At 34.3% G+C, this 26,585-nt stretch overlaps 1 protein-coding gene across 11 annotated transcripts in view; it reads right to left on the bottom strand.

The window, feature by feature from the left end:
- Window positions 1–26,585, bottom strand: part of ATP8A1 (ATPase phospholipid transporting 8A1) — a 230,854-nt gene that overhangs the window by 148,368 nt on the left and 55,901 nt on the right. For 4 of the 11 annotated variants that reach the window (XM_081522682.1, XM_081523056.1, XM_081522579.1 and 1 more), the window contains 8 exons: window positions 17,438–17,511; window positions 14,853–14,922; window positions 13,199–13,326; window positions 9,339–9,450; window positions 8,011–8,176; window positions 6,653–6,780; window positions 4,431–4,508; window positions 3,094–3,182 (listed from right to left, as the gene is read on the bottom strand). In XM_081522682.1, the coding sequence (XP_081378808.1) occupies window positions 3,094–3,182; window positions 4,431–4,508; window positions 6,653–6,780; window positions 8,011–8,176; window positions 9,339–9,450; window positions 13,199–13,326; window positions 14,853–14,922; window positions 17,438–17,511 (845 nt within the window). Of the gene's footprint in view, window positions 1–3,093; window positions 3,183–4,430; window positions 4,509–6,652; window positions 6,781–8,010; window positions 8,177–9,338; window positions 9,451–13,198; window positions 13,327–14,852; window positions 14,923–17,437; window positions 17,512–20,681; window positions 20,756–26,585 lie in introns of all 11 variants that reach the window. The other 7 variants (XM_081523434.1, XM_081523285.1, XM_081523371.1 and 4 more) reach the window with 3 other exon arrangements.

The raw sequence follows: 26,585 nt of genomic DNA, 5'->3' as shown, positions 1-26,585 counted from the left end.
AATTAGCTTTAGTAAATGTCTAAAAGCAGAATTTCTAGTTTGTAATAAGTTAAATTTATAAATGTGATATCACAATTTATTTACATTTAACTAAAATCTAATGAAACAGTCTAACAAGTTTAACCATGGTGGTACTTCTGACAAAGTTAATCTTTACAAAATAAACATCGTTGCTAAGTGTGTACTAGGTGTGTACAAATCTTTTATTTCATTGACCATCATGAATCCAATTTAGGGCCAAAGTTAAAAGAAATGAGGGAAAACTTACTAAGACTAAATTTTGGAGCCTAGTTTTAAGTGTTAAATATCTTTTTCCTACAAATCTATAAAATACACTGAACGAGGTAAAGATTATACTACCAAGAGACTTCAAATCTTGTCTTTCAAACTGATAAAAGCCAACAGAACTCATTTTGGACTCTACCTAAGGTAGAAAGAGATTTTATTTTCTTAAAAAGTGCTTAAGAAGCATCAGCTCTGAAATCATAACCCCAAAGGCATTTGTTAGTATATAAAACCATGTGTTATTTTCCTTTGTTTTGCTAAATTCTGAGGAGACAATCTCTATGTTTTCTTCTTCTGGAGGTGAAAGTATACATGTGTATTAATAATAGCTTCCCATGTTAATCAGTGTAAAACACTACCATGGGCAGACGGGACAGTATAACCATGTTACGGTTCCTTTAACCCAAGAGCGCCCAGAGGAAATGCCCACAGAAAGGTGGTTTTCAGTCATTACTTTTTCCTGTGGAGTTTGACAGAATTAAGTAATACCTGTGTGTCTCTCCTACTGTAGTCAACTGAGTAGTCTAAGTCTCTGTTTCTCTAAAGCTTTCATGTATCAACAACTCTCTGCAATGCTGACATCCCAACTGTCCATCAGAAATGCTTAGGGGAGGGGATGGGACAATTACTTCTGGTGTCAATAACTTTATGAGTTTTCTAGTATTGTTTCTTAAAGAAAAGGAGCCTTTGTACTTTTAAGTATAGTATAAATTTATCATATTGGGTGAGAGTCTGAGGTTTCTGAACTGGAAACTTCCGGAAATCTATATCTCCATGCAGGTACCATAAAGTAATAAAAGGAAAAAAAAAATCACAGTTAAGGATCTTATAAGCACATACATGATTTACTGGAAGTAGTTTAACAACAAGTTTCACTCAACAAGGCTCTTGGTAGTCTTGAAAATATGATACATTATCCAGAGAAACCCATTTTTATTTCACAGTTAAAAACTGCAAATAAAGGAATCACTATTTTTAAATTTGTAAACATCACAGAATTTCAGATCTGAAAAGAATCTTGGAGATCATTTGGTCTCACCATTCTCATTTTAAAGAGTTTGGAATATTTGAATGGAACTGTCTAAGGTCATAGAGTGAATTAATGACAGCTAGGACTATGACTCATGTCTTGCAATTGTCTGCAGCTCAATGTTAAGAAATGTGGTTTTCCCAAGAGAAAATTTATTTCATTGGAAGCAATCTAAATCATGACAATATTTAACTCTCTTTAACATTTACCAGTCTCAAACCCACTCTATCATAATATGTAACACATGTGTTCATGACAATATCACCAACAGACACATGAAGAACATTGTTCTTTAGAACTACTGCCTATAAGTGCTTAAGAACTTGTTCCAGGAATAAAAAAAACCTTGTAAAATGCAAAAGAACACCTAAGTGTTATTCTAGTTCTCTGTTCTGAGAGGTTCACAATCAATAATTACTAATTTGAAGAACTTACTTATTCAACTGAACAAAGTAAAAAACGGATGTCAATTACCAAAACAGAACCCTCTAAAAATAACATTTATGAATGCAAGCAGAATGTGCATAAAAACAAACATCACCATAAATTTGTCACCACGTGTAACACAACAAACTCCAGAATCACAATAGGCCTTTCCTTCTCTCATCAGGGATAACTGTGGGTCAAATACTTAGGTGCAAAATGTCTGAGAGTGTGGCACACCTCTTCTGTACCAGCAGCAAACAAGGAGGCCTGAAGCAACTGGGGAGGAGTGAGGAAGGTCTCTTTTGTCTAAAGGAACTGGGAGATCTTCAGATAAAGAGGGAAGACGCAAAAGGGTATCCCGCCCTGGAAATAGATAGTAAGCATGCTTCTTAAATTAGCAGTTTGTCCTTACAGTGTAAAAAAGCCATTTAGTCAAATGTATTTTTAGCTTCACTTACCCACAAAGTTTGAAGCCACTTTCAGTCATCTTTTCTACTAACCCAAAGAACAGGGATAGCTGCCTCCATCTATTCCTCTACAGACCATGTAGGGGAGTAATCACATGCTTTTAGAATTTTTTTACCAAGTGGTTATTTATTTACACTTTTAACTTAGGGCATTTGCATAATTCAGTACACTATTTTTATACTAGTTTACTGCTTAGAGACAGAGCAGGAGTGGGGAAGGGATGGGTACAAGCCAGAAAAACCCCAAAGCAAGTGTCCTTGCTTGCATGATTAAGATACCAGTCTTTCGCTGGGAAATTTGATAAAAGGCCAAGATCAATCAACCAGAAGGATGTTTCATCTTTGATCATGACGTTTCAGGAGAGGCAGAAATTAAGCTTCTCACATTACCCTATAAAGTGTTTCAAAAAGAAGGCTTTTGAAGTTTAGGCAAGCATACCTAGAAGTAAGAAAAAAAATGGGTGCTCAACAAGCACATTCTAAAGGATAGATTCTATGACTGCAAAGAGGAGAGGTGATAAAAAGAAATCAAAGGGCTAACTCTCAGAGAAACAATGTGCTTTAACACAGACAGGCTGCATGGTAAGTTTATGGCAGTGGAGAGGGAGTGTATTTATACCTTATTACCAGCGTCAGATAGAGATCTGCGGGGCAACTCTAAATACTAAATATTATCGGGTAGGGCGCCTACCTCATAGTAATTCCAAATGAAAAACAATACCAAATTATAAAACATAAAATGTACATGTATGCTGAAGTCAAAATAGCTGCTTTCTAGAATAAAAAAAAAACACCTTCCCTAAAAAGAACTTCCCAAATTGTACCAAACTGTTAACACTAATTAAATGTGTACATCATAACTCTGATTAAAGGGAAAAAACTCACCCGTAAGCCACTCCGGCTATGGTGCACTTCTTAAACTGCATTACATTGCACGTCAAAGTACCAGTTTTGTCAGAAAATATATATTTTACCTAAAAAAATTTAAAATTTCTCATTAAAATTTCAGAGATCATTTTAAGCCAGTCTTTTACTGAAGGGCTTAAAAAAAAAAACCAAAACACCCTTTCATTATTATTCTTTTAATCACTTTTGTTACACTGCAGGGGCACAATGTACTGTGCTGTGCTTAGTCACTCAGTCGTGTCTGACGCCTTGCGATCCCATGGACTGTAGCCTGCCAGGTTCCTCTGTCCATGAAATTCTCCAGGCAAGAATACTGGAGTGGGTTGCCATGTCCTCCTCCAGGCGATCTTCCCGATCCAAGGATGGAACCCAGGTCTCAAGCATTGTAGGTGGATTCTTGAATGGTATTAATTGACTACTTTCTGCACACCATCAGGGAATATTTTCAACTATTTCTTCTAGTTTTTTAGCAGCAATCATATATGAAATGAAATTCTCTCAAGCTAGCAGAGAAACTACAGCCATACAGAAATCTGTCTTAATAGTCTGAATTTGCACTAGTAAGTGCCTCTATAGTTACTTAACATGTGCTTGCCTGCATGCTTAGTTGCTTCAATTTTATTCGACGCTGCGACCCCATGGACTGTAGCCCTCCAACTTCCTCAGTCCATGGGATTCAGAGCACTAAAATATCTTTCAACACTTGTCAACACAAAACAATTAGGGGATTGATGATGGCTTGCTTGATTAAAAATAACTTCATACAACATCTGAATTCGTAAGAAAAAAAAAACAGCTTTGGTTTAAATGCTACCTTAAGAGTAAGACTTAGCAAATGGCGAAGGTACAAGAAAAGTAGAATCCTTTCTTCGCTAATACATATAAATAAATTAAAAATATATGCATATATGTGAATATAGTATGAATTATAAATTTCAAATTCCTGTTTGACTTATACAGCTTCATTGATAAACTTTCTTTTTTTCTCCCTTCCTTTCTGATCAAAAGCTATGAACAATTTTAATACTGTGAGTTTATAACTCAGAAGCAGCCAATACTTTATATACTAATCAGATTATATACTAAAGGACATCTCTCTGTGAAATATCTTATCCTGAGAATAGAATATGCATTAAATAATGTCATTCACTTAAAATGAAAATTGACAGTTAGGTACTAACATGTACTTATTTATGCCCATCATTCAAAAAATGGAAAATTAGGAGCTGTCAATTCATCTAAAGGTGTCACATACAGCAGAAATTACACCAAATCTGACTTCCAATTCAACATTATCAATAAGAAATTTAGTTTACCTGGCCAAGTTCCTCATTCAGATTAGATGTTCGAGCCATAGCAGCAGTGTCGGTAGGTTCATAGCGCATGTCAAGATCCTTAAAAAAAAAGAGAGAGAGAGAGAGATCATCAAATACAACTCATAATGAGAGATTTGAATACAATTTTATTTAACTGGTGAGCTATGGATGTAACACTCATCTCTTGCCATCTCTAACCATTTCATTTCATTTCCTCAAAAAGACTCAATACAGAATACCATATTTCTCAGTAAGGGCAGAACAGATGGTAGTCACGGCATGTCTCTGGAATTAGGCAATCTTGCTTACTATCATTCCACCATTTTCTAGGTAAGTGACCGACTATATGGATTAGATTAGATAATGGAGGTAAGGTGCCTCCTATAGTGTCTGACACAATGCTTTATGTGAGCTAAAGTAACAGTAACTAAACACTGCTCAAATAATTAAGACTTTAAATCCCTGAAAAAATTACCAAAGGAATTCCATCTTGTTGTACTGTCTTGACCAAGTTTCTTCTTACACTGTATATACTTGAAAATAAAGTATATACAAGCCAGGGTTTTTATTGACAAAGCCAGGGTTTACTGATTCACATGTCAAATGAAAGGACCAAATCTGATCTTCCCTACATCTGTACTTCAGGCGAATCAACATCAGTTCTGGAATAGGCACCTTGTTTAAAGAAGGATAGTAAACAAATGGGCAATGTTTAGAGAGTGGTGACCACAACAGGGATTGAGATGGAAAGCATGTCTAATGAAGAACTGGAAGGAGACAGAGAATATTTACTTGGGGGGTGGGAATGATAGAATAGGCATGATAGCCAAATTCAAATATTTTGCAAGGCTGTCATCTGGAAACGAGATTAGCCATTTTCATAAAAGATTTATTGGGAAGAACCAGAAGAAAAGGAAGGCAGTTACTCATCTCATTTCCACTCAAGGAAGAAGCTGCTTGGTAAGAGAATATCGGTCAGGAATGTCAGAAAAATCTCTGTATATCAGAAAAGCAGTTCAAAAACATAAGCCTTCTAGGTTCATTCAAAACTAAAATTATGTAATTATTTGAAACAAATATTACTTTTGAAAATCCAAATAAAAAAAAGTGACTAACTAGTTATTTGATTTTCATAATGAGCTACCTGATTGTTTCTATATGTGGAAAACCTTCAATAAGTTTTAATTGCACTTATACAAATTTTATTATATAATTTTTTAAGCAACAAATTGAGCTATGCCTCCAACTCATTTCAGATTTCTAAATTAAACTGATTTATCAATGAATTAGACATGAAAGGTCGAAGTGGATCATTCACCATTGGAAAGACAATGAACAGTTGCAAAAGTAGCATATTTTTAAAGTCCTAATATTGTTCATATTGAAAGACTTTCAAATGCTTGAAAAATCAAAAGATACTAAAATTTCTCAAAATAAAAAATTAAAATTTCTGGCAGATTATGTTTAAAGACTTAATTTACATAAATTTATTAATTTTAACTTTGGTGAAAATGACTGAAATTTAGTTGAAGAAGAGTAACATTTTATAAACAAAATACTTAGGAAACAGATGTCCAGAACACTTCTCTAAGATTAGAAAAAAATAAGCAAAAAAATTAAGAATACAAATTCAAGCACAGTTGAAACTGTTTATAGTGTGAAAAAATACACTACAAAGATGAATAAAACATGATAGACAATCTGGTTGCTGTGAGAAGTTAATAACAACATTATTTCTATAGTGCTCAATTGTTTATAAAGTTGTCTGCTATGTCACAAGAGTCCCTTGATCTATATAAATATTGTGAGATGCAAGTAAAGCTTGTTTTATTATTCCCACGTGATTGGCCAAGAAAACAAGTCTCAAAGAGGTCAAGCAGCTTGGCAAAGTTCATACAACTAGTGTATTACAGAATTAGAACTAAAATCTAGTATTTTAACTCTAAATCCTATGGGTTTCCTCAACCACAGACCTATTTTCCCAAGCATGTCTGGTCTGTAAACTTGTGTGATTCTGACGTGAGAAACTTTGTTACAATTTTCACTTGTCAAACGAAATTTGTTGTTAGATTATAATTAGGCTTAAAAATATTTTGAAATGTAGTCAATAAAAAGTAAGGTATAATTAAGATATTTTTTCTGAAAGATCAAAAGACCCTATCAAGAAAAAAAGACAAAATGTATGTTGAGCATAATGAAGAACAATAGTAATTCATATTTACCCAATTTATGAAGTATGCCTGGGTAAATTTCACCACTTCTAATGTCACCAGCAAGCTGATAGGAATGAGGTTATTGAAAAGGATGATGAAGGTCAAGAAATTCAGTCCAAAATTATTAGCACCACCATCTATTGGGGGAGGTGGAAAAAAGGTCATTTACAGTTTTATATTTTATTTGTATTAACCAGAATTTTAGCATAATAAGAATTTTTCATATTATGTATCTAGGAAGGTGGAGAGGAACACTGTGCTAATAACATATTCATATTATCAAATACAGTCTTCAAGATGGAATAGCATTATTTATATTCAAGATGCTGTGAACCCTATTAAGAACTGCATAATGGTACTAAAAAGAGAAAGTGCTACCAATGATTTCAAACTCATTCCAAACATGAAGTTTAGAGGTATTAGGGACATAGAAGTTTAGAGATATTAGTTGAGGTAGAATCTCAACTAGGTAGAACAAATTTTTGAAAAGCATTTCTAACTTGAAAGATGTCTTAAAAGCAAACAAACAAAATAATAGCAGCAAAACCAACCCAAATAGCAAAAACAGTGTAGGTCTGAACCCTAGGTAAATTATATTCTTATTCTTTAATAATGTAAATAAAACAGTTATCCCGGATAAATTGTAAAGTATATGAAGAAACAAAATGATGGTAGACTTAGCAGTTTTAATGTTGAAATAGCAAACCAATGACTTGTTAAAAATCAAGACCCTTGAAATAACTACAAAGCTAAATCAATATAACAAAGAAAAAAAACAGAAAAAAATCTCTTTTGACATAAAATTTTACTTGAATCTGTTTACACATTCTTGGAAATTAAGTATTTATTGGTTAAGTGCTCACCAAAAGGAAATGTAAACTTATTTCCCAGATACATTCAGCAAAAAGATAAATGCTAGAAAAGCAAACTATTTAATAGTATTTTCCCTAAAAAAAGATGATTATCAATACAGAACTCACTGCAATTATGAGTTCAAATGAAAGTACATTAAACATTTAAAAACATGTAAAATACTTTGATGATTTAAGTATACTCAATCTTCTTTACCAGATAGCTATATAACCACTTGTGTTAAAAATAAAAGAAATCAATAAATTTAAAATAACATTAATAATATAACTATTTTAGAGTAACCACTTCACTTTTAAGGATTCTAAAATTTTAGAGATTGTTAACATTTTACTTAACTTTTACTGGAAAGTGCACTGAAAAATAAAGATTAAATGTCCCGATATCTTGGCAACAAAGTTTTCTTTTTAGAAACAGGAAATTCCAATATCAGTTGTGAAACAAACACATGTTTTCATGAAAGAAAAAATAAGTACAATAAGCACTTCAATGCTCACAGTTTAGATTGAGATACCAGTCCCTTCCAGAATGCCTTCGATTCCAAATGGCTGAGCCCACAGAACAGACAAGAGACATGGCAATCAAGATACAAAATAAAATCAAAATTTGTACATTTGTAATCCTTTCGACATTTGAGAGTTTAAGTGGTGGACTTGTTGAATTCTGTAAAAAGAAAACAAAGATGAGTAGTAATGAATGTGTACAAATAACCTAGTAATGTGTATCTAGTACTTCGGTGAGCATGACAAAGTCACAACTCAAAGTCTACATATGATTCAACACATGCGATTGATACGGAAAACAATCAGATGTAATAAGCTGTCAAAAGTTAACCACCTCTTTTCCTACACTACATCACGCAGTCCTTTTTCTATGACATAAAACAACAAGAAAGAGAAGGAAATAACATGCCTTTTGAAGACATAGCTTTCGCATTGTGGCAGGTAAGATGCAACAATGCATCACTTGACTACCTAAGCAAACAGGGTAGACTAAGACATCTAGCATCTCAGCTCCCAGAGAGAGGCAGAGGAGGTGATCTCTGAACCATAGCCAGAGATGTGGAAATTCCAAACTGTGAAGACAACTCTGGCTTCCAGTTTTTTTGATGGCATTTAGTAATCATTTTACTTAGCACAGCCGTAATCTAAGAAGCGCTGGCTATCAGGAATCATCAACAGCAGTCCTGCTTGCCTGTGGATAACATCTTTGTGCCTTTACAAGGAACAGAGCTATCAGCCCTCAAAGCAGATTTTCATTTAGTATCTTAAGACTGAATTTTCCACACCCATGTAACCCCTGAACACTCATGATGTCTCAATGTAGAGAAGGAGCACCCATAGGCCTGTGTAAATATTATAAGTGCCAGGGTTAAAGCTGATTAAAAATGGTTTCACATAAAAATGCTGTGAAAAAACAGTCAACATCTGACTCACAAGTTTTTCTTTCAATTCTATTCAAAAAAATAAAATAAATTCTAAAATTTGATCATTGTCATAAAATTATAAGATAAACATTTTAATGCAGAGCCCTCATCATTAAACAGACAACTTTTGCCAATCACTGCAATTGTTAGTAAATGCTGCCAATGAACTGGTATACAAAATCATTAGGTGTTCATGCACTGGTGATCTCCGGTGGAACTTTCTAGTGTTCATTTCACAGCCCTACCCATTGAAGAATGAGATCTGGATGCCGAGTGTAGGGCTCAGGTTATCTGTCACAGATGGTCTGCTATATTTATTAGGACTATAGCATGGAGAGCTACAGACAGTAATTTTGAAAACACCTAGGCCCTTAAGGTTTTCATAGATAAAAACCTCACCTGCATTAGCTTGGTGTCATGTCCAGTGTAGACAACTATTCCATGAACCCACTGTGTATTTCTCAATTGAGCACCTCGCAGAAGAAGCTGGTCTGCTCCCAGGGGAACAGTGCTATGACAGATTATGTTGACATTAGAAATGACATTTCCCCAAATGCTTAAGAACTCTACAGCCACTATACAGTTGTAAGAAAGTTTCTGTTATGACAATAACCCTTTTCATATTTACTTTATTTTTAGAACAGAAGTAATTTTCCTACCAATAAGAATAATTTTCCTACAAAAGGATATTTGGAGGGAAGCTTTTCAGTTACCTCCAAACCAGGTACTTCCTACAACTTCATTATCCAAGATAGCAGGCAACAGTATGGAATTCAGAGGCTCATTCTCAAGCCTGTTGAAGACTTTCCCTGATTTAGCAAGTCCATTTAGGTTTCTGAGATATTTAGGAGTGGTAAGATTAGGGGATCTGTTTCCCTTCCCTCACTTTCCTTCAAGTTAAAAATAGCTTTGTGCAAAATAAAGGTACAAAAAATATACACAAGGTAAGAAAATGCACGGATCTTATCAGATACTTTGTATTGCCATCCACCCCTCCTTTCCCCAGAGATTAAATCTGTATTAAAATCTCTAGACCATTCATTTATTGTATTTGAAGATCAGTTTTCTGAGAACTGTGAGTGCATTTTCAATAAATGGTAGCATCTAAAAGTCTTAAAACACTCCTTTGAAATCACAGCAAATTGAGATTCTTCATTCCATAGGACTTAAGCCACATTTTTTGGTGAATAAGGGTCAAGCTGGGTTTTTTGTGGATTTTTTGCACCATGGTAAGTTGTGGGTTAGTATAACCTCTCACAGAGCTATCACAAGGGTACAAGCTATCACAAATACAGTGGGATTCTTAATGGAAACGTACTACATAAGATTTAATGACTCAAAGATTCCTATTATTACTTCTTCATTTTACTGATTAAAAAAAAAATCAAAAAAGGTCAAATATAATGAAAAATTCATAAAGAAACAAACTTCCAGAAGAAAGAGGAAGCCATTTCCCCAAGAAAAGTCTCCATAAACACAGAATTTGTTTGTCAGAGAAGCAAAGTGAGACTGAAGCTTTCATTTCTGGTGAGATTTTATAACCCAGTAGGGGATCCAGTTGTAGCTTGGGGCTGGGACCTTCTTTAGGAGCTACACAAATGTCACTGGCTCAGTTGAAATCAGCCCAGATGGGTGGGTAATAACAGCCCCTGAAGCCATCTACTTAAGTGAGTACATCCTTAGAAATTTGTACTCCAATTTAAGAAAAGAACACAGCAACTATAACTCTCATTCCTTATGCAGAACAACATGCCTTTCAGACCCATTTCAAGGTGCACTTCAGAGGTGGGAGGAGCCTTCATGCAGGTCTCCATGAAGCTCTTGGGAAGCTGCTGGATTATGCACTAGGGCACATAAATGCCAACTCTTCCTCACATATCTAGGGGTATGACCTGGTAACTGTCAGCTCAGCATTTGTGGTATAGATTGATTGCAATGAGACAAACTCTTCAAAAGCAAAAACTGCTTTTCAATTACAAGGACTCAACAAGAATTAGTTATTAGTTTTCATCAGAGCTGGAATTCTGAAGTTCCTAGCAATAGACAATGACCTTTATCCTTAATATGATCAAAGTACATTCATTCCAAACTAAAGGGGCTCTGAGAGCACTAGGTAATTACTATAAAAGTCAAACGTGATATAAACACAAAGATATTGAAAATCTATGTCCACATTTCATATAAATTGAAGCATATTATATAAATTCTATCTGCACCCCAAATCTTGGCACCATCATATAAAGTTTCTCCTTCCATGTATGCATTTGCTTGGCATCGATTTGCTGGGGAACAGATAAGAAATGGAAGCTGGCCAGTTAGGAACGTCAGACTACAGAAACTTTACTTGCATAAATGACCAAATCTATCATTAGTCTATAACCATATATTCATGGAAAGATCACTCTGTGAAAAATTTAGAACAATATGTAATTACTTCAAAACTTACAGGAAGACTGGTGGATCTGTTCAGGGTATTCAATTGTCCTTTATATTTCAAATACTGTAATACTAGAACTACAAAATACTGAAAGCACTGATAATCTCTCAGGCTGGCAGGGTGAGCTAGAGCATTCAGCTACATTTAGTTGGCCACTACAAATGCCTACTAGAAAAGAAGAGAGGCAGAGGAGACCCCACCTTTCCTGCTAAGTTCTGCCTCATTTCTTTGTTCTCCTTCATAACAAAACTCCTTGAAAAAGTTGTCTATCTTTTAACTCCTTCCATTATCTCAAACTAACTCATCAGGATCTACCAGTCCTAATAGAGATCAAAGATTTTCACTTGCTAAATCCAAATGTAGGTTCTCACACTCACTGGACTTGATTTCATCATCTTCACCCATCTGCCTTGATATGGGTTTCTTCACTCTCTTGGTTTCTATGCTGCCAATTTGATCACAGTCTGTTTTGCCACTCCCTCCTCTCAGTCTTAATGCTGTCCTAAGACAGCCCTCTCCACGTTTCTAACTGTACCCGTTCATCCTCGGTGATTTCTTCCAATCCCACGGCTTTAAATATTTATGCCAAATACTCTTAGATTTATCTCATGAATCTGGACCTCTATCCCAAATTTCAGGCATATGTGTTTTAACCGCCTCCTGATATCTCTGTTTGGACATTACAAACTTTTAAAGTCCACAACCAAACAGCTGATATTGCCCCTCAAAAAAATGCCAGCTGATACCCATTTCACTCAGAATAACACCCTCACAATGACATACAAAGCCTAGTATGGTCTGGCCCACTATTACCTCTCAGTTCTTCTATTACCCTCTTCCTCAATCTTTCCACACTGGCATCATTGACATACCATAATCACTCCAGGTACTTTCCTTCTTTCCAATGATGTAACCATACAGCTGATAGTTTGTATTGTCTATTCCTTCTATCGAGAATCATCTCCCTTCAGATATTCAAATGCTGACTTCCTTATCTCCAACTCACCTTTGCCCCAGTGTTACCTTCTCAGTGAAGCAATATTTGCCTTTCTGCAGCCATATTAACTAAAAGTGATTCCCTCCCAAGAACTCCCAATTTCTCTTATCCTGGGTTATTTTTTCAAAAGCATTTATCACTTTCTAACATAGTATAAAATTTTCTTGTCATTTTATTGTTGGTCTGTTTGCCCTTCCCTTACTGCAAGAAAGTTGTTTCTCAAGGTCAGGCAGATTTCTCTGCTTTTTCCATTGCGTCTCCTTAAAATCTGCAACTGACCTGGCCTCCTGGGTACAGGGTGACTGGATGGGGGAAGAGGCAGGAAATAGCAGGGGAAAGAGGAAGGGGATGAAGAAGGGCAGGAAGCAGATATAAAGGTGACTACAGATAAAATGGCCTAGAAAAGGACATATGCAGTTACACAAGAGAAGAAACTATGCAGCACAATGAACCCCTGTGGGTAGAGTCTGAACTCCTTGAGGCATTAGCAATTACAGGAAAGGACCCAGGTCATAGACAATGATAGCTAAGTCTTTAAGTATTCTGGCCAAAGAAGAAACCACCAAACAATGTGCCAGAAGCCTGGCATATCCAGGAAAATATCCAACTCCTCAGCTGACGGGAACCCTGGGAAGCCTTCAGCTATATGAGGTGTACAGGGTTAAGAGCACTTTCACAAAAGAACTCTGGGTAGAAGTAATATAAAAATGCTTAAGAAAGAGAGTTTGAGTTATCAAACTTAAAGAATAAGAAAATGTGTACCTAGGTCAGTAATACCCTATAACAGAGTGACTTGTGTGTTTTTATGAAGACCAATTTACATACCTGTGTCCATCAAGCCTTATGTTTCCAACAAAATCATAGAGATGTCTGTTTGGACTTTCACACTCAATTCTGCCAGAGAGTCTCATCAAACTGTCAATGTCTTTTATATCTGATGTTGCTGGTAAGCCCTGTTTAGAAATTTTTAAATTAGCTTAGAGTATATTAAATAAGTTGGATATGGGAAGGAGAAGGGAATTCTGAATTCATCCACACCTTAAAATCTAAGAGATCCCACTATTTTAGAACAATTATTCCCCACTCTCTTTGTCAGATCAAAACTAGCAGATATCTTCCTCTCAACTTGCATGTAGGTTTTTTTTGAAGATAGGTATTTAGGAGAACAGGGCAAATCCTAAAATATCTTAAAGAAATTATAAACTAGTCTGCAAGGATATTTTGAATTAAAGTCTTCAAAGAACTGTTTGCTTCCCCAAATAAAATATTTAGCATTATGCAGTCTAAATCTGTCTGCTGAATCTCAGAAAGGGAATGTAAAACAACTAGAATCTATGCCAAAAGAGAGTAGTTATGTTTTTATTCTTTTAATCCACGGAGAAGGAAAACTCCTAAACAGTTTCTCCCTCTGTCCACCAAGAATTGGCTGGCACTGAGCAGCCTTCACTTCCCGTGGCAGGTTGAGTTCAGGTGCTGTGATGACCCTCTGCTTCGATCACAACCCAACCTTCTCATATGTCATTTTCACCATTTGTCTAGAACCCAAGAGGATACTTTCTTTAATGTCCCTTTTAAAACTTTAAAAACCTTACAGTGACTTTCTATTAGGAAAGGCATGAGAAATAAATACAGAAATCTCACCAATTCTCTGAGATTAGGGAGCCTTTAGGAATCTTTTACATATGGCAAAGCCAAATAATATGGGCCAGGTGAAGGGGAAAAATAAACAAGCTAACACATGTAAAAGCACTTAAAACTACTAATATTATCATCAGAGTATTGGCTTTTACACAAAATATTAAAAATATTACAAAATCATTCCTATCTGATGAATCATATTTAATTAGGCAGGTAAAACTGAATTTTTCATAATATTTAACTCTTCCAGTTTATAAAATCACTTCATTGTGGCTCAATGAGAAAAGATTTGCAAGTGAACAGAACTGCCTCAACTCGAGACAATAACATTAAGAAATAAAGTTGTAGGGGTTCAGAAGAAAACTAAAAAATGTTTCACTTTTGCATGAGAATTATTTTGAGCTAAAGGCAGTGGAGATCCGAAGGGTTGAAGAGAAACTACTGTCCCTCCCTTAACTAGCTAGAAGAACTTAAATTATGGGTTTTTCCCAGAGAAGAGTTATTGCCAGAGATAAACTTTATTTAAAGTGGGCCCATCCATCTGGCAGGTACACATCTAATTACCAAACATCTGCTCTTCTTATCATCCTGTAAATGACCCTCAGGTCTTCCCATTCCTTAGCTCAGATTGGCATCGCTGTCTTTGAGCCTCTCATGTATGTGGGATTCCATTATGTATAAAATTAAATTTGATTTTCTCCTGTTAATATGTCTCATGTCAATTTCATTCTTAGACCAGCCAGAAGAACCTAGAAGAGTAAAGTTTTCTTCCTCTCCAAAAAAGTTCTCAATTCCATGTAAGAGAACAGTAATAACTCTATAAACCTATATTTGATCTTACCTGTCTAATTTTCAGGTTTGTTTCACCATCTAAGTTGGATGTTTCAATGTAGCACATGGCCTGGGGCTCACTGTTTTTTTTAAATGGAAAAGCACAAAGATTTAGTTGGGGAAGGAAACCATAATAATAACTTACTTAAAATGCTTAGACTCACTGAAGCCTTTCATTCTAAACAAAGGTTTAGTTACCTAGTTTCTTGATGTCTTTCATTCTAACCACAAAATGCTGCGAGGCAGAACCCATGCATGATAACCCATGGATCAAATGTTCAGCCAGAGAACCCCAAAGCAATATCCTGACAACAATCAGTATTGACCTTCAAGATCATGTAAATAGATTTGTTACACTATACTTAAATCTTTCTTCATATAGACACAACACAGACTGTATCTGAAATTAAAGCAGCTTTGTGTCATATCTTTAGCTCAAAAATATCAAGTGAGATCTCATGCTCATAGCCCACATGTAAATTGATTAAGAGATGGATTAGAAAATTCCAGGTTGTTGCTTCTATAAACTTGCATTTGTATGTTTGGATTGTATTATACTGCATTTTCAGAAAAGATGAATAGGCTTATGTGGACCATAATATTTAAATTTTAAGGCTACTTTAAAAAACTGTATGAACATATTTTACAATGAAAGTGGATATACACTTTCTTTCCCTTATTTTTTCTGTTCTATTTCTTAGAGTTGCTTCAGAGATTAGTGAGGCAGCAAAAAATCAGCCAACTTGGCCATGACCTGAACCTAGTAGGTTCACTCTCTGGGTCCCCACCAGAGTGTTTTAGTTTAGTGTGCAGTGGCTGGTATTAAGGGGCCCTTGTTCTCTAGTGTTGTCACAGGTACACTCCCCTGAATGTCCTGTAATCTGCCCCTTCATGGGCTAATTTTACTTGCTCAGCAAATACAGCCAGGTGACTCTGCAGCCCCATTGTATAATCTGATCCTCAACTATAAGGAAAAGCATTTTGAAGTTAAATCAATCTTAACAGCATTTGCTTATATGAAAAGCCAATCAATTAACATAATATAGTAACTATGAATGTAATTTCTGATAAGTATGTATACTCACAGAAATTTCTAAGTCACAAACACCTGGAATTTTCTAATCAACTTCCAATTTGTACATGTGTAAAGCAGAAGATTCTGAGTTTCAGACATGAGCACAATGCTTAGTTTTATGGCTTGAAGACTTGTGAAAAGTACTGAAATTTGTGGTTATTAATCAATATTTTACAGATTCATTTTAAAGTAAACTCACAAGTCCTTTAATTTCTCTATGGGCTTTTTTTTTTTTTCTTCCATAAAGGCTGATACTTTTTTTCCAGCTGGACAAGTTTTTCAATATCTATAGTTTCACTTTATCAATTAAGGTTTTTTTTTTATTACTGTCCCAATAGTAATTTAGTTCTATCACTTGCTCCCAATTTGTAATTTACTTATGTATACATTCAAAATAAAAATGGTTGATAAAATTTTATAAAACATATCTTCTGACAATACAGAAGGATGACATATGCTAAATGACCACTGTCAATTCCATATTTTAACAGTGAAAAGCATTAAATTTCTACTGATCAATATAGCCAAGGCCATTCTCACATCAAATGAGAATAATGATCTATCTTTTTTTTCTCCCATAAAACCACTTTTCTAGAACCTTAAATGGCAAGTAAGTTAGAAAGGTAAATGGCTGGTTTCTCTTTGAAATGGGGTAAATAAAATATATATCCAAATTCAGAACATTCTTAATCTCTTAAAACAACTGTTTTTGCAGGAGTTCTTGACAATGTTATGAAAAGGCAGCAAGAAGTCTCAGATAAGGAATCATGCTAGATAATTATTATTTCAGCAAATTATGATGACATTCAAAACATAAACTACCGAAAGGCAAAGCAGGCTTTTAGATTAGTAAGTGGAAAGATGAAACAAGATGCTTATCACAATACAGACACTAGTAGACAGCTGAAATTGATCAGAGTAACATGCACTTTGTCACTAGTTACAAGTGGGATAAATACTGATCCCAAAGCATGCAGTATCAACTGTACAACATTCAGCTTTATGCAGGGGGTCCTCTGTAAGCTCTACAAGCCCATATTATAGCCACAACTGCTATGGGATTCTACTGAACTTGTAGAAAATCTCAAATATATGACAAATGTTTAAAATTATAAAAATTTCTCAATAACCGTTTTTTATGTAAATCTTAACATTGTTCAGAACAGTATCCTGGAGAGGTACTAAATGAAGCCTTCATATTTAGGCAAGTTGTTAAAATGAATATATAGTAATGATGCATAGGAAATTAAAATCTACCTTTACTGGCATGCCTCATGGGCTCCGATTCCTGTTGATAACAACAGGAGCTGAATTTGCCCATTCGAGGGATGAACATCATTCAACAATGTATTCATAAAAGGACTTTGAAACATCTGTGAAATATCCATCACCAAGAAGTATAAAATGTTTGTGTTTTCAAGGAAGAGATACAAAGCTCAACCATCTTTGGGTGCAAGCTGCTTTCTCGTGAAAGGTGAGGATCCACATACACACATCCTGTACAACTCAGTGGTTCTAACCTTGAGGACAGGCTGATGAGATCTGCTGGGAGATGCTCCCCATTGGTCACTTTCACTATTTCCCCTACTGCCACCTACAGGTCCCAGTTTAAAATAATTAAAACAAAAAAAATGAATAACAGAGGAAAAAAAACAAACAAATGGACAAAAGAGACAGAAAGTTTGAAATTATTATAGAAAATAATACATGTTAATAAAAATGTCTAATGCCAATTTTTTCAAAACTTATTTTGATCAGGTCTAAAGGCACAAGAAAATGGAATATTTAAGAATCACTGATTTGCTTTTAAGCCCAATTTCCAATTTTTAATACAGAAAATTTGATTTCTAAAATTTTACTCATAAGCATATCTGAGCAAACTAAATAAAAACATGTTTTTTATATAGAGAGCTGCTTTATCTAATAGATTTTCCTTCTTCCAGTTCCTCACTCTCTTGCCATCTATTGTATACCCACTCCTATCCAAGAAGAAAAGATAATAGTGAAAACTACTTTTAGGCTTTTGAAAAACAAAGTATACTGTACTATCTCTCCCCCTACACACATATGAAAAAAATCTTCATTAAAATGTTATGATTCCAAAACATTTTAAAGTTTAATTGCATAAACATCTTAATATATTTAATGTAAAGCTGCAAAGGCATGGATCTAGGAAGTTACAATTGTAGACTTTTGAATTATTTACTAATCAAGTTTTGGTAATGAACAGTTTGGGAGAACAAGTCTTTGAATCTAGGAGAAATTTTTCAGAGAAGGTATAAAATAGTTATGGCAAGAATCTGTCTGAAATTGGATTAATAGCTTGGTTTATTTTACTGTACTTTATACTTTGTGAACCCACATATGTGTTTTTTGTTATATGCTAAAATTTCAGACTCTTCATTTCAAAATGAAAATCAGTGAAACACAGTAACTTTCAACCATGTTCATACTTTAATTTCAAACTGCCTCTAAGAAGATGTACTAATACTATTAGTATTAATAAATTAAAAATTTAGAAATAAGAGTATTATAAACTCTTGTTTTGCTTTTTGCTAAATGGTGCTCACTTGCTGGTGAAAATCACCATGTCCTTATTTTGATAGTGGACAGGGTAGTATAATGCGATACTAGATTAGGAGTTAGGTATTCCAACCCTGACCTAGTCACTAGATAAAGTGAAATGACTAAAAATAAGACAAAGTCAAAATTCATCTTTCTGTTAATGGTGGCAAAAGCTTCTACCTACTTCTTGAGGCTAATGTAGGTTCACAAGAGCCAAGTAATGCAAAAATATTTTGAGAAAAAAATGTTTAAAAACCAATAAAACCCCCCCAGAAAGGTGGTATTTTGTCACTAGGTAGAAATATTTAATAGCACAAGGTTTATACTTTACTTTGATTCCATTAAATAACAAAAAGCAGTGAGGCAGATAATCTTTTTAAAAGTAATCATCTGAAGGAAGTTAATCATAGAAGATGTATATTAAGATACAGAAACCATTTTGATCTACCAATATTGATAGCCACCAATAAATGCTTTTAATGCTGAGAAAAGAAATCCTGTAAAAATGTCCTCAAGTTTAAGAAACACAAGCATATAGCTTATTAGGAGTTTGGATTGGATAGAGACAGATGAAAAATATTTTAAAAACTTTCAACTTAGAATTAAATATCAATTCAAGGTAGCATATTCAATTATCTTCATATTTCTGAGCATATAAAAATGAAAATTGTACTTAATGTTTCAGCATATGATGGTTTCTATGATAAGTTATGTCTCTATAGTAAGTTTAATCAGAAAAATACCAAAAGTTTCCTAAAGTGCTGGAATGCTTCACTATCCTTTTGAACTTTGTTGTATGACATTCCGATGGTCCATCATTCATTACATCTGTCAAACTTTTACTTAGTACCACCAAGTGTGTATCATTCTGCTGGTTAGCCATTCTTAAAACTTAAAAGACTATCAGCTTAAACTGAAAGCAGAATCAGGGAATATTAAGAGTCTGATCATTTAATCCATCTTCCTCACTTTGAAAGATGTGAAGTCAAGGATTGAGACAGTAAGTTTCTGGTTCAAAATCACCACGCCAAGATAAGGACCCTGGGATTTGCTTTCTAAGCAAAGCTCGCTAGGACCGGACCATGACAGTAAATGTACTGTTGACTCATTCTCACAGGGACCATTACCAGCATCCTTCAGTTTTAGAGCTTGCCCTGATAAAGCTAGGAACTAAAAGCAGAAAGGTTGATTTTAAAAGCTATTAATTTTAGTCTTTCTGGAAGAAAAAAACAAAAAACACACCAATAGGTAAGTGGCACCAAAAGCTCCCAGCTCTAAAACACACAAAAAATTACTATAGTTACTTCAACTACCTGTAGACTTACTTCTATAAATATCTACAAAACTCTTATTGCTCAATTAAGTTTCCCTAATTTGTCATAAATTCAATCAGTTTAAATAATGACCTGATTAAACAGATTTTGAAAAAAGGACACTGTCCATATTTATATGTGGATTTTACAAATAAAACTGTCCAAGGAAATGATGATAAACAACCTCTAAAATAGTAAGAACATTTTTCTTAATTTATATTAGGACTAGCTTTACAGTTTTTAAGCCTAAAGCCATTTGAAAGTCACATTCTTTAAAGGGTAACAGTGCCATATGACCAATTTATGACTATCTTAAATACGAGCAAAACAAAAATTATCTAAATTCAGTAAGAAAGAACTTAAAAGAAAGAAAAAAGAACTTTAATTTTTCTTGGAAGAGTACAATATTTCAAAAGACATGATGACAAAAAAGAAATCATTTATCCATTTTCTTGTACCAATGCACTATAAAGATTAAGAAACTTTGGAGGGATACATGAATGCATCATAAAGGAATTTATCATGAACAAAGATTGCAAGATAAATCAACAGTACCCAATCCATGTATTATATAAAATCAGTGATAGGAAATCTTACAAGAGTTAGTAGTCTATACAAACAGATCTGAACACATTCAGAGGGAGAGTAGACTCTTAATTGCAATTATAATTTCTGAATTTTAAAGCATAGTACCTATCACTTATTCTATATGGCAAACATGAAAGAGTCCTTTAAGCCCAGTCAATCTTTTTAATGTTTAGTTCACAATCATTAGAGAGGTTTAAAATTCTTCGTTTATTCCTTATTTCCTTGGAGTAATCACAAGGTCAATGCAGGGTAGAGAAACCATCCTCTACACTGTTTGAGCATCAGTAGGTATCTCTACCTTGATGAGAGAAGTACAGTGTCAGCAGGTATATACTCTTTGCCTTTTATTATAACTATATCTCCAACATTTACCTGAAAGAAAACTGGGAATTGGTTAATTATCTGCATTGAAAATAGTTACAAATACACAACCCATTGTATTTAAGCAGTGAATACAGTAAAAAATGCTTATTGGCAAACAAGAACCACTTATCTTCACAAAATGGCATAAAATTATCTAGAAGTGAGGCCAAGGATGGGGCAATCCTTTAAAAAGAAAAAAACAAATATGGAATCTGCATTGTACCACCTAAGTAACATAGCTAAAAAATAAATTTCATCTACTCTGGTCACTTAATTGACATCTCATCTTCTCATGATTATCTCCCTATGACATAAAAATAAAAAGGAGGAATTTTCCAAATGAAATCATTACCCTGTTTAAGGGAATCTCAATACAACTGGAAAAACTGTGTGTATATATCACTACTCCTCAGATGATCTTAGTTAAAATTCATAACTTAGGAAAAAAAGAGTTTTAGATTCTCAATTATTTCCCAAGATCACAGAGGAAGAGCTTAAACTCAAACCCACATTGAGCTGTCTGCAAAGGTCTGATTCTGCATAAGCAAATAAATGAAATGATCACTGCATTTTAAATTAAAAAAAAAAACAGTGTAAGTCTCTTTCTTATTTTACTACCTGTTAGCATTAGTGTGAGCACCATCTGAAGACAAATTAAAGATATACTGTGTCCAGATAGAAGTAATTTAAAGGATAGGTTTGTCACAGAGCTTTTGGCAAACAAAGTAACTCCAACTAAGTAGCAACTTGGTGTGCTGGCCAAGTTGAGCAAATTACACTGACAGCCACGAAATTAGACCTCACTCTTAGCAGCCAAAAAACCTAAAAGTTTTACTATTTACTCAAGAGAAGAAAAGCCCTTTGTCTTGTGGAGGGTGGTGTTAAAGCCTTTTGTTCTCTCCCCTCTCTACTTTTCCTTGAACCCCCAAATAATACTTTTCTGTGGGGGGGAGGGGGTGGTGGTGTGGGGAAGAGACTGATGTCCTCAGTGGGAATCACAGTAAGAGAGAGCCCACTGTGGTCTAGTTATATACCGCGGGAGAGACAAGTTAGGGAAGGTTGGAGCAGACCTTCTCATCTATGGTATGTAGATCCCTGGCTATCCAGGTAGGGAAACTCTGAATACCTTGATTCCAAAGAGATTTGTTTCAAATGAAATCTGGACTATCTGAGATTGACAAACTGTCAGGGACCTTGGAATCAAACACCCCCTTCCTTAAAAAAAGGGGGAAACTGGGAAAATAAAAAATAGCAAGTATAGGTATATACTGGCCCTTCAAGTAATGTGTATTGACAGTACTCTGATAGCACTCACTAAAAGCAAGATAAACAGAATAAAGTTCTCTGCAGCCAGAGCACCAGGAGAGAATTCTACACAGGTAACCATTTAACTGCTGCTTAATCATCTCCTGTGTGTTAACATTTGCTCTTTAATCAGACTATATCTTCATAAAGTCAGGATCACATTTGTCTATACTACAGTGTTAGGAATTTTCATTAGTCTGTTAGACTCTAACAAATTGCACTATTTTCCAAAATCTTCATTCATTGTAAGACAAATGAAAGGCTTATAGTTAGTAAACTGAACACTAAAAGAAAGTATCAGCATCTAACATGGTCTAACATGATTACCCCAAAGGCTTGGGAAGACCAAGGGCTCAGTGAATGCTAAGGTTATTCTAATTGCACTGTGAAGGGACTTACTCCCTCCTTCTGATGCCTAGGTTTTAGCTCACTTTCTCAAATGCCTCTTTCTTATTGGGTTCTGAGCTTCTAATGTGCCATTCATTTCTGTTTTCATTCTGGTATGTGCAAAGGAATAGACAGAACAGAAAGTCAAGATGCCAAAAATTCTTTGACCACGTTGTTCTAATGAAAGTTATCATGACATAGCAGTTTTAGTCTCCAAAATACTTAAGTTTAAAAAAATACTTAGGGCTTCTGGCCACTACCTTGAGTCTTCTCATGTCATTAACATTAGAGATTATAATTGATTATGAAAAAGGTTATCAGACTATAATAGACTGACTTAAGATCTGATATGTTCAATTGCAGGCTCCAGCATATTTCTATTTTTACTAAGGAATTTCTGAAGATATGAATTCTCAATCCAAAGAACTAGATTTCATGGTGGAAACTTCAGGCATTAAAGCAGCTGTATACGGTGACTTTTACAGGGGCATACGGCCTACTACTTCATGCTTTTCTTTAAAGCCTGAAAAATATGTTGGTTCTAAGATTCTTCACCTAATTTTTCTGCCTGCTACTATCTCAAAAACATGTGAACAGTCTCAACTGCATCTTAACCTTAAGAACTGATCTCTGTGGTAAAAGTAAAGAAGACAGCTGTTGACTTCAAGAGTGGGGATTCAACACCTTTTTCAGGGCTTTGTGATTGTAATATTTTCTTAGAAAACCAGATACTGGCAATTTAACCTTGTGCAACAAAGAAAAGGCTTCCAAACAAAAACTGGAGGGATAAACTGCGAGTGTGTGAGAGCTGAACTCTGCCCATCTATGAATGACAGGGTGGACACTGTGCAAATTTGTAGGTCCTCTGAGAAACATTAAAAAGCAACCGCAGCAGCCACACACTCAGAAAGGCCAAGAAAGAAAGAACCCTGAACTTAAAGCCCATTTGCACTAAAGTTTATCATATTACGCTGGCAAATGGATCAGACTCTTGGTTTTGCTTTATTGATTTTATTTTTAATTGCACAAAATATCACATAAGCTAAAGAAAAGACTTGCCTTACAATCCGGCTAACACAACAGCCAGCTTGTTTTCACACAAGTTCGCTTAGTGTTCAATAAATCATTTCTACATCACCAGTATCTTGGTGTACACCATCCCATTCTTTTCACCTCTGATTATTCTGTGACACAATGACTCTATTGTGAGCTTACTGCTTAGCACATATACTCAACAAGTATTTGTTGAGTGATGCTATAAAATTTTTCTGTGTGTTGCCACAATATTTGAAATTATAGCTTTTACTTGTCACAAAATATACCAGAGTATAGAATGTCATAATTTATTTATAAAATGCTTTCACTATTTCTGGATATCCATATATTGTTAACTTTTTGCTATTATAAATAATGTTAAATGATAATATTTTCTTGGGATAAATTCCCAGAAATCTTTTTCTTTTTTGTGGTTGTCAATATGAAGACCTAAATTGCTAAATCTACAATACTATGTGAATAAAAGACTTCATAAAAATTCTGAAATATAAAAATTTTTCCTTGATAGCAAAAGAGACCTCAACATTGTTTAAATTTGCAACTTGTACTATCAGGTTGAATATTATACTATGTATGGTTGCTTATTATACTTCTTGTTAGTTTTTGCCAACTTTTGTTTCCTATCTAGATAACAACAATTTTAATCTTTTGTCATATTGGTGCAAATATTTCCATAATTTCTCTGTTTATTTGTGTGCTGCATACTAGATTTAAATTTTATGTAATCAAATACCATAAATCCTTGAGATGTTGATCTTGTTCTTCTTCACATATTAAGATTTTTCATTCTATTTGTATGTTTTTCAAAAACAATATTTTAACATTTTCTTCTAGTCAACTGAAATTTATTTTAGCCTAGGCTATGACTTAGACATAAATTGTACTATTCTCAAAACTGCTAATATGTGGTCCCAACATGATTTATTAAATAATCCTTTTATCAGTGATTTTTCCCTCTTTTATTAAATATTAAATAGGCTTTAGTTCAAGGCATTCTTTTTTTTTGTTTTATGCTATTCATCAAAGTATACATGTGCAACAGATCCACACTATTTTAATAACTTTTCTTTTCACTTTATTTATATTTAATCCTTGCACACTGTTAATTTTCCAAAATAGTCTTCTATTTTCTCAACTGTTTGTTTTTGAAGTTACAATGAATAATTTAGTAAACTCTTGAGGAAAAAGAAATGATAATTTCCCTGAGGTTATGCTATATCATTACTTTTGAAGAAGTGGGGCTTTGTTTTTCTAGTAATATGACACATTTGCCTATTTATGTGAAACTTTAACACTTAAAGTTTCAAGGTTTTCTTTATAGCAGTCATATATATATATTTCATGTTTATTTGTAAGCATCTCACATGCCACTAGGAATGAGGTCTCTTTTTTCATTGTATTTTTCTAAATTGTTACTGCTGAAAAAAGGCATGTCAATTTCTGAATATTTACCTTGAATTAATCACTGAGCCAACTTTTATTAACTCTAATTAGCTAAGTGTCTACTTCCAGTTATTAAGTAACATCAGTTCATTTTGGCTGGATGACTTTTTGCAACATGTTAAATTCTACCCCTCTGTTTCTCAAAGTGGGATATCCAGGGAAGGTGTGGCACTGAACTCCAAGACAACTGAGAATGCTATTAATCATGGGCTGGTAAATTAATTTTCTGTCCGTGAAAAATTGGAAAAGTTAAAAAAACCACTCAGTCTTGGAATAATGACTGCCCAATAGGAAAATAAAACATTAAAATGAATTAAAATTAATTTTAGGGTGAGATAGTGGATGTTTATCTCCTGACTTTACAACTAATTTACTTTCTAAGCAAGCACTTGAGGTAAGAAGAAACTGTTATCAATTTCTTTGGATATGCATTTATGTTAATTACCCTGACAATCCTAGTAAATGAAATATATTTATAATAAAAATCAATTTATCGTACCTGACTATATCCTACTTGTCGTCTCTCTAGTGTTTAAATCCACAAGTACTATACAAGAACATATAGGAAACTTCTTTTGAAACAGTAAATTGAGCTTTTTTGTTTTTTCTATCTTGTGCCTCTGCAAAAGAGGTAACTGATACAGAAATAGGAAAGAACAAAGTATTTTCCTCTTTGTTACTTTCATGTCAAAAACCAAGGAGAGGGAGAGTAATGATTTTTCAAATATCCAGAAAAGGAGATGTCAATTTTTATTCCTGCCAATGATTTAAAATCAAAATGCAATTAGTTCAGAGGGATTCCTGTTACCTGGGAAGATACAAGGTGACTGTGAATGTCACAGGGCAGAATCAAGGGCATGGCCTTTAACTGGGAAATGCTGGAGTGCAAGTAAACTGAGCGTAGTTACACATCTCTTGTCCGACCAATATCAGAAAACAAGGTCCCTGGGCGGAGTGGCCTTGCTCCAAAAAGTCTCTTACAAAGTTAGGAAGGTTATTCACTTGTAGATGACTGGAGGTTAAATGGTCTTCCAGAACTAAAGGAGAACAATCATAGCTTACCTTTTGAAACTGGGGTCTGAGAAGCATATGAACATTTGGATAACACTTGCTAAATTGTGACTCAACTCACTAACTATTGTGTTAGAGGTCCTATGAGCAGATTAACTTCTTGATGTTATGGAACTGATTTTCAGCTAGTTAGAAGATGATATATTTAGTTAGTAAGACTTTAAAAAAAATGAATTAGCAATGTATAAATGTGATTAGTCACAATAAATGAATTTGAAGTAAGATATACAAATGTGAACTATCAGAATCTAATTTTTGTTTTACTTGGACAGTAGATGATTAAAGCAAAAAAATTACAACACAAAACAGTCCATGGTTAAATGAAATCTATGAAAACAGTACTCAAAATATACTATGAAAGAAACAAAAAGTTCTAAATATAACTTTAAGATAATAGTCTTTCTAATATATTGCAAAATTATTAAATGGAAATGACTAACTGAAGAAGATTCCATGTATGTTTACATTACTTACTAAACAGCTTTCACATCAGTGGAATCCTTGACATTTGCTTATATCATACACAAAAATTACATCTATTAGAGTACACCTCTATGCATGTCTTCTCCTGTAACAA

The sequence above is a fragment of the Giraffa tippelskirchi genome, chromosome 1 (assembly GCF_054371585.1).
Source record: "Giraffa tippelskirchi isolate mGirTip1 chromosome 1, T2T-mGirTip1v1.2.pri, whole genome shotgun sequence".
In the NCBI taxonomy this organism is placed as follows: Eukaryota; Metazoa; Chordata; class Mammalia; order Artiodactyla; family Giraffidae; genus Giraffa; species Giraffa tippelskirchi.
The sequence above is the reverse complement of the archived record's forward strand: the minus strand, read 5'-3'. Positions and strand labels throughout refer to the sequence as shown.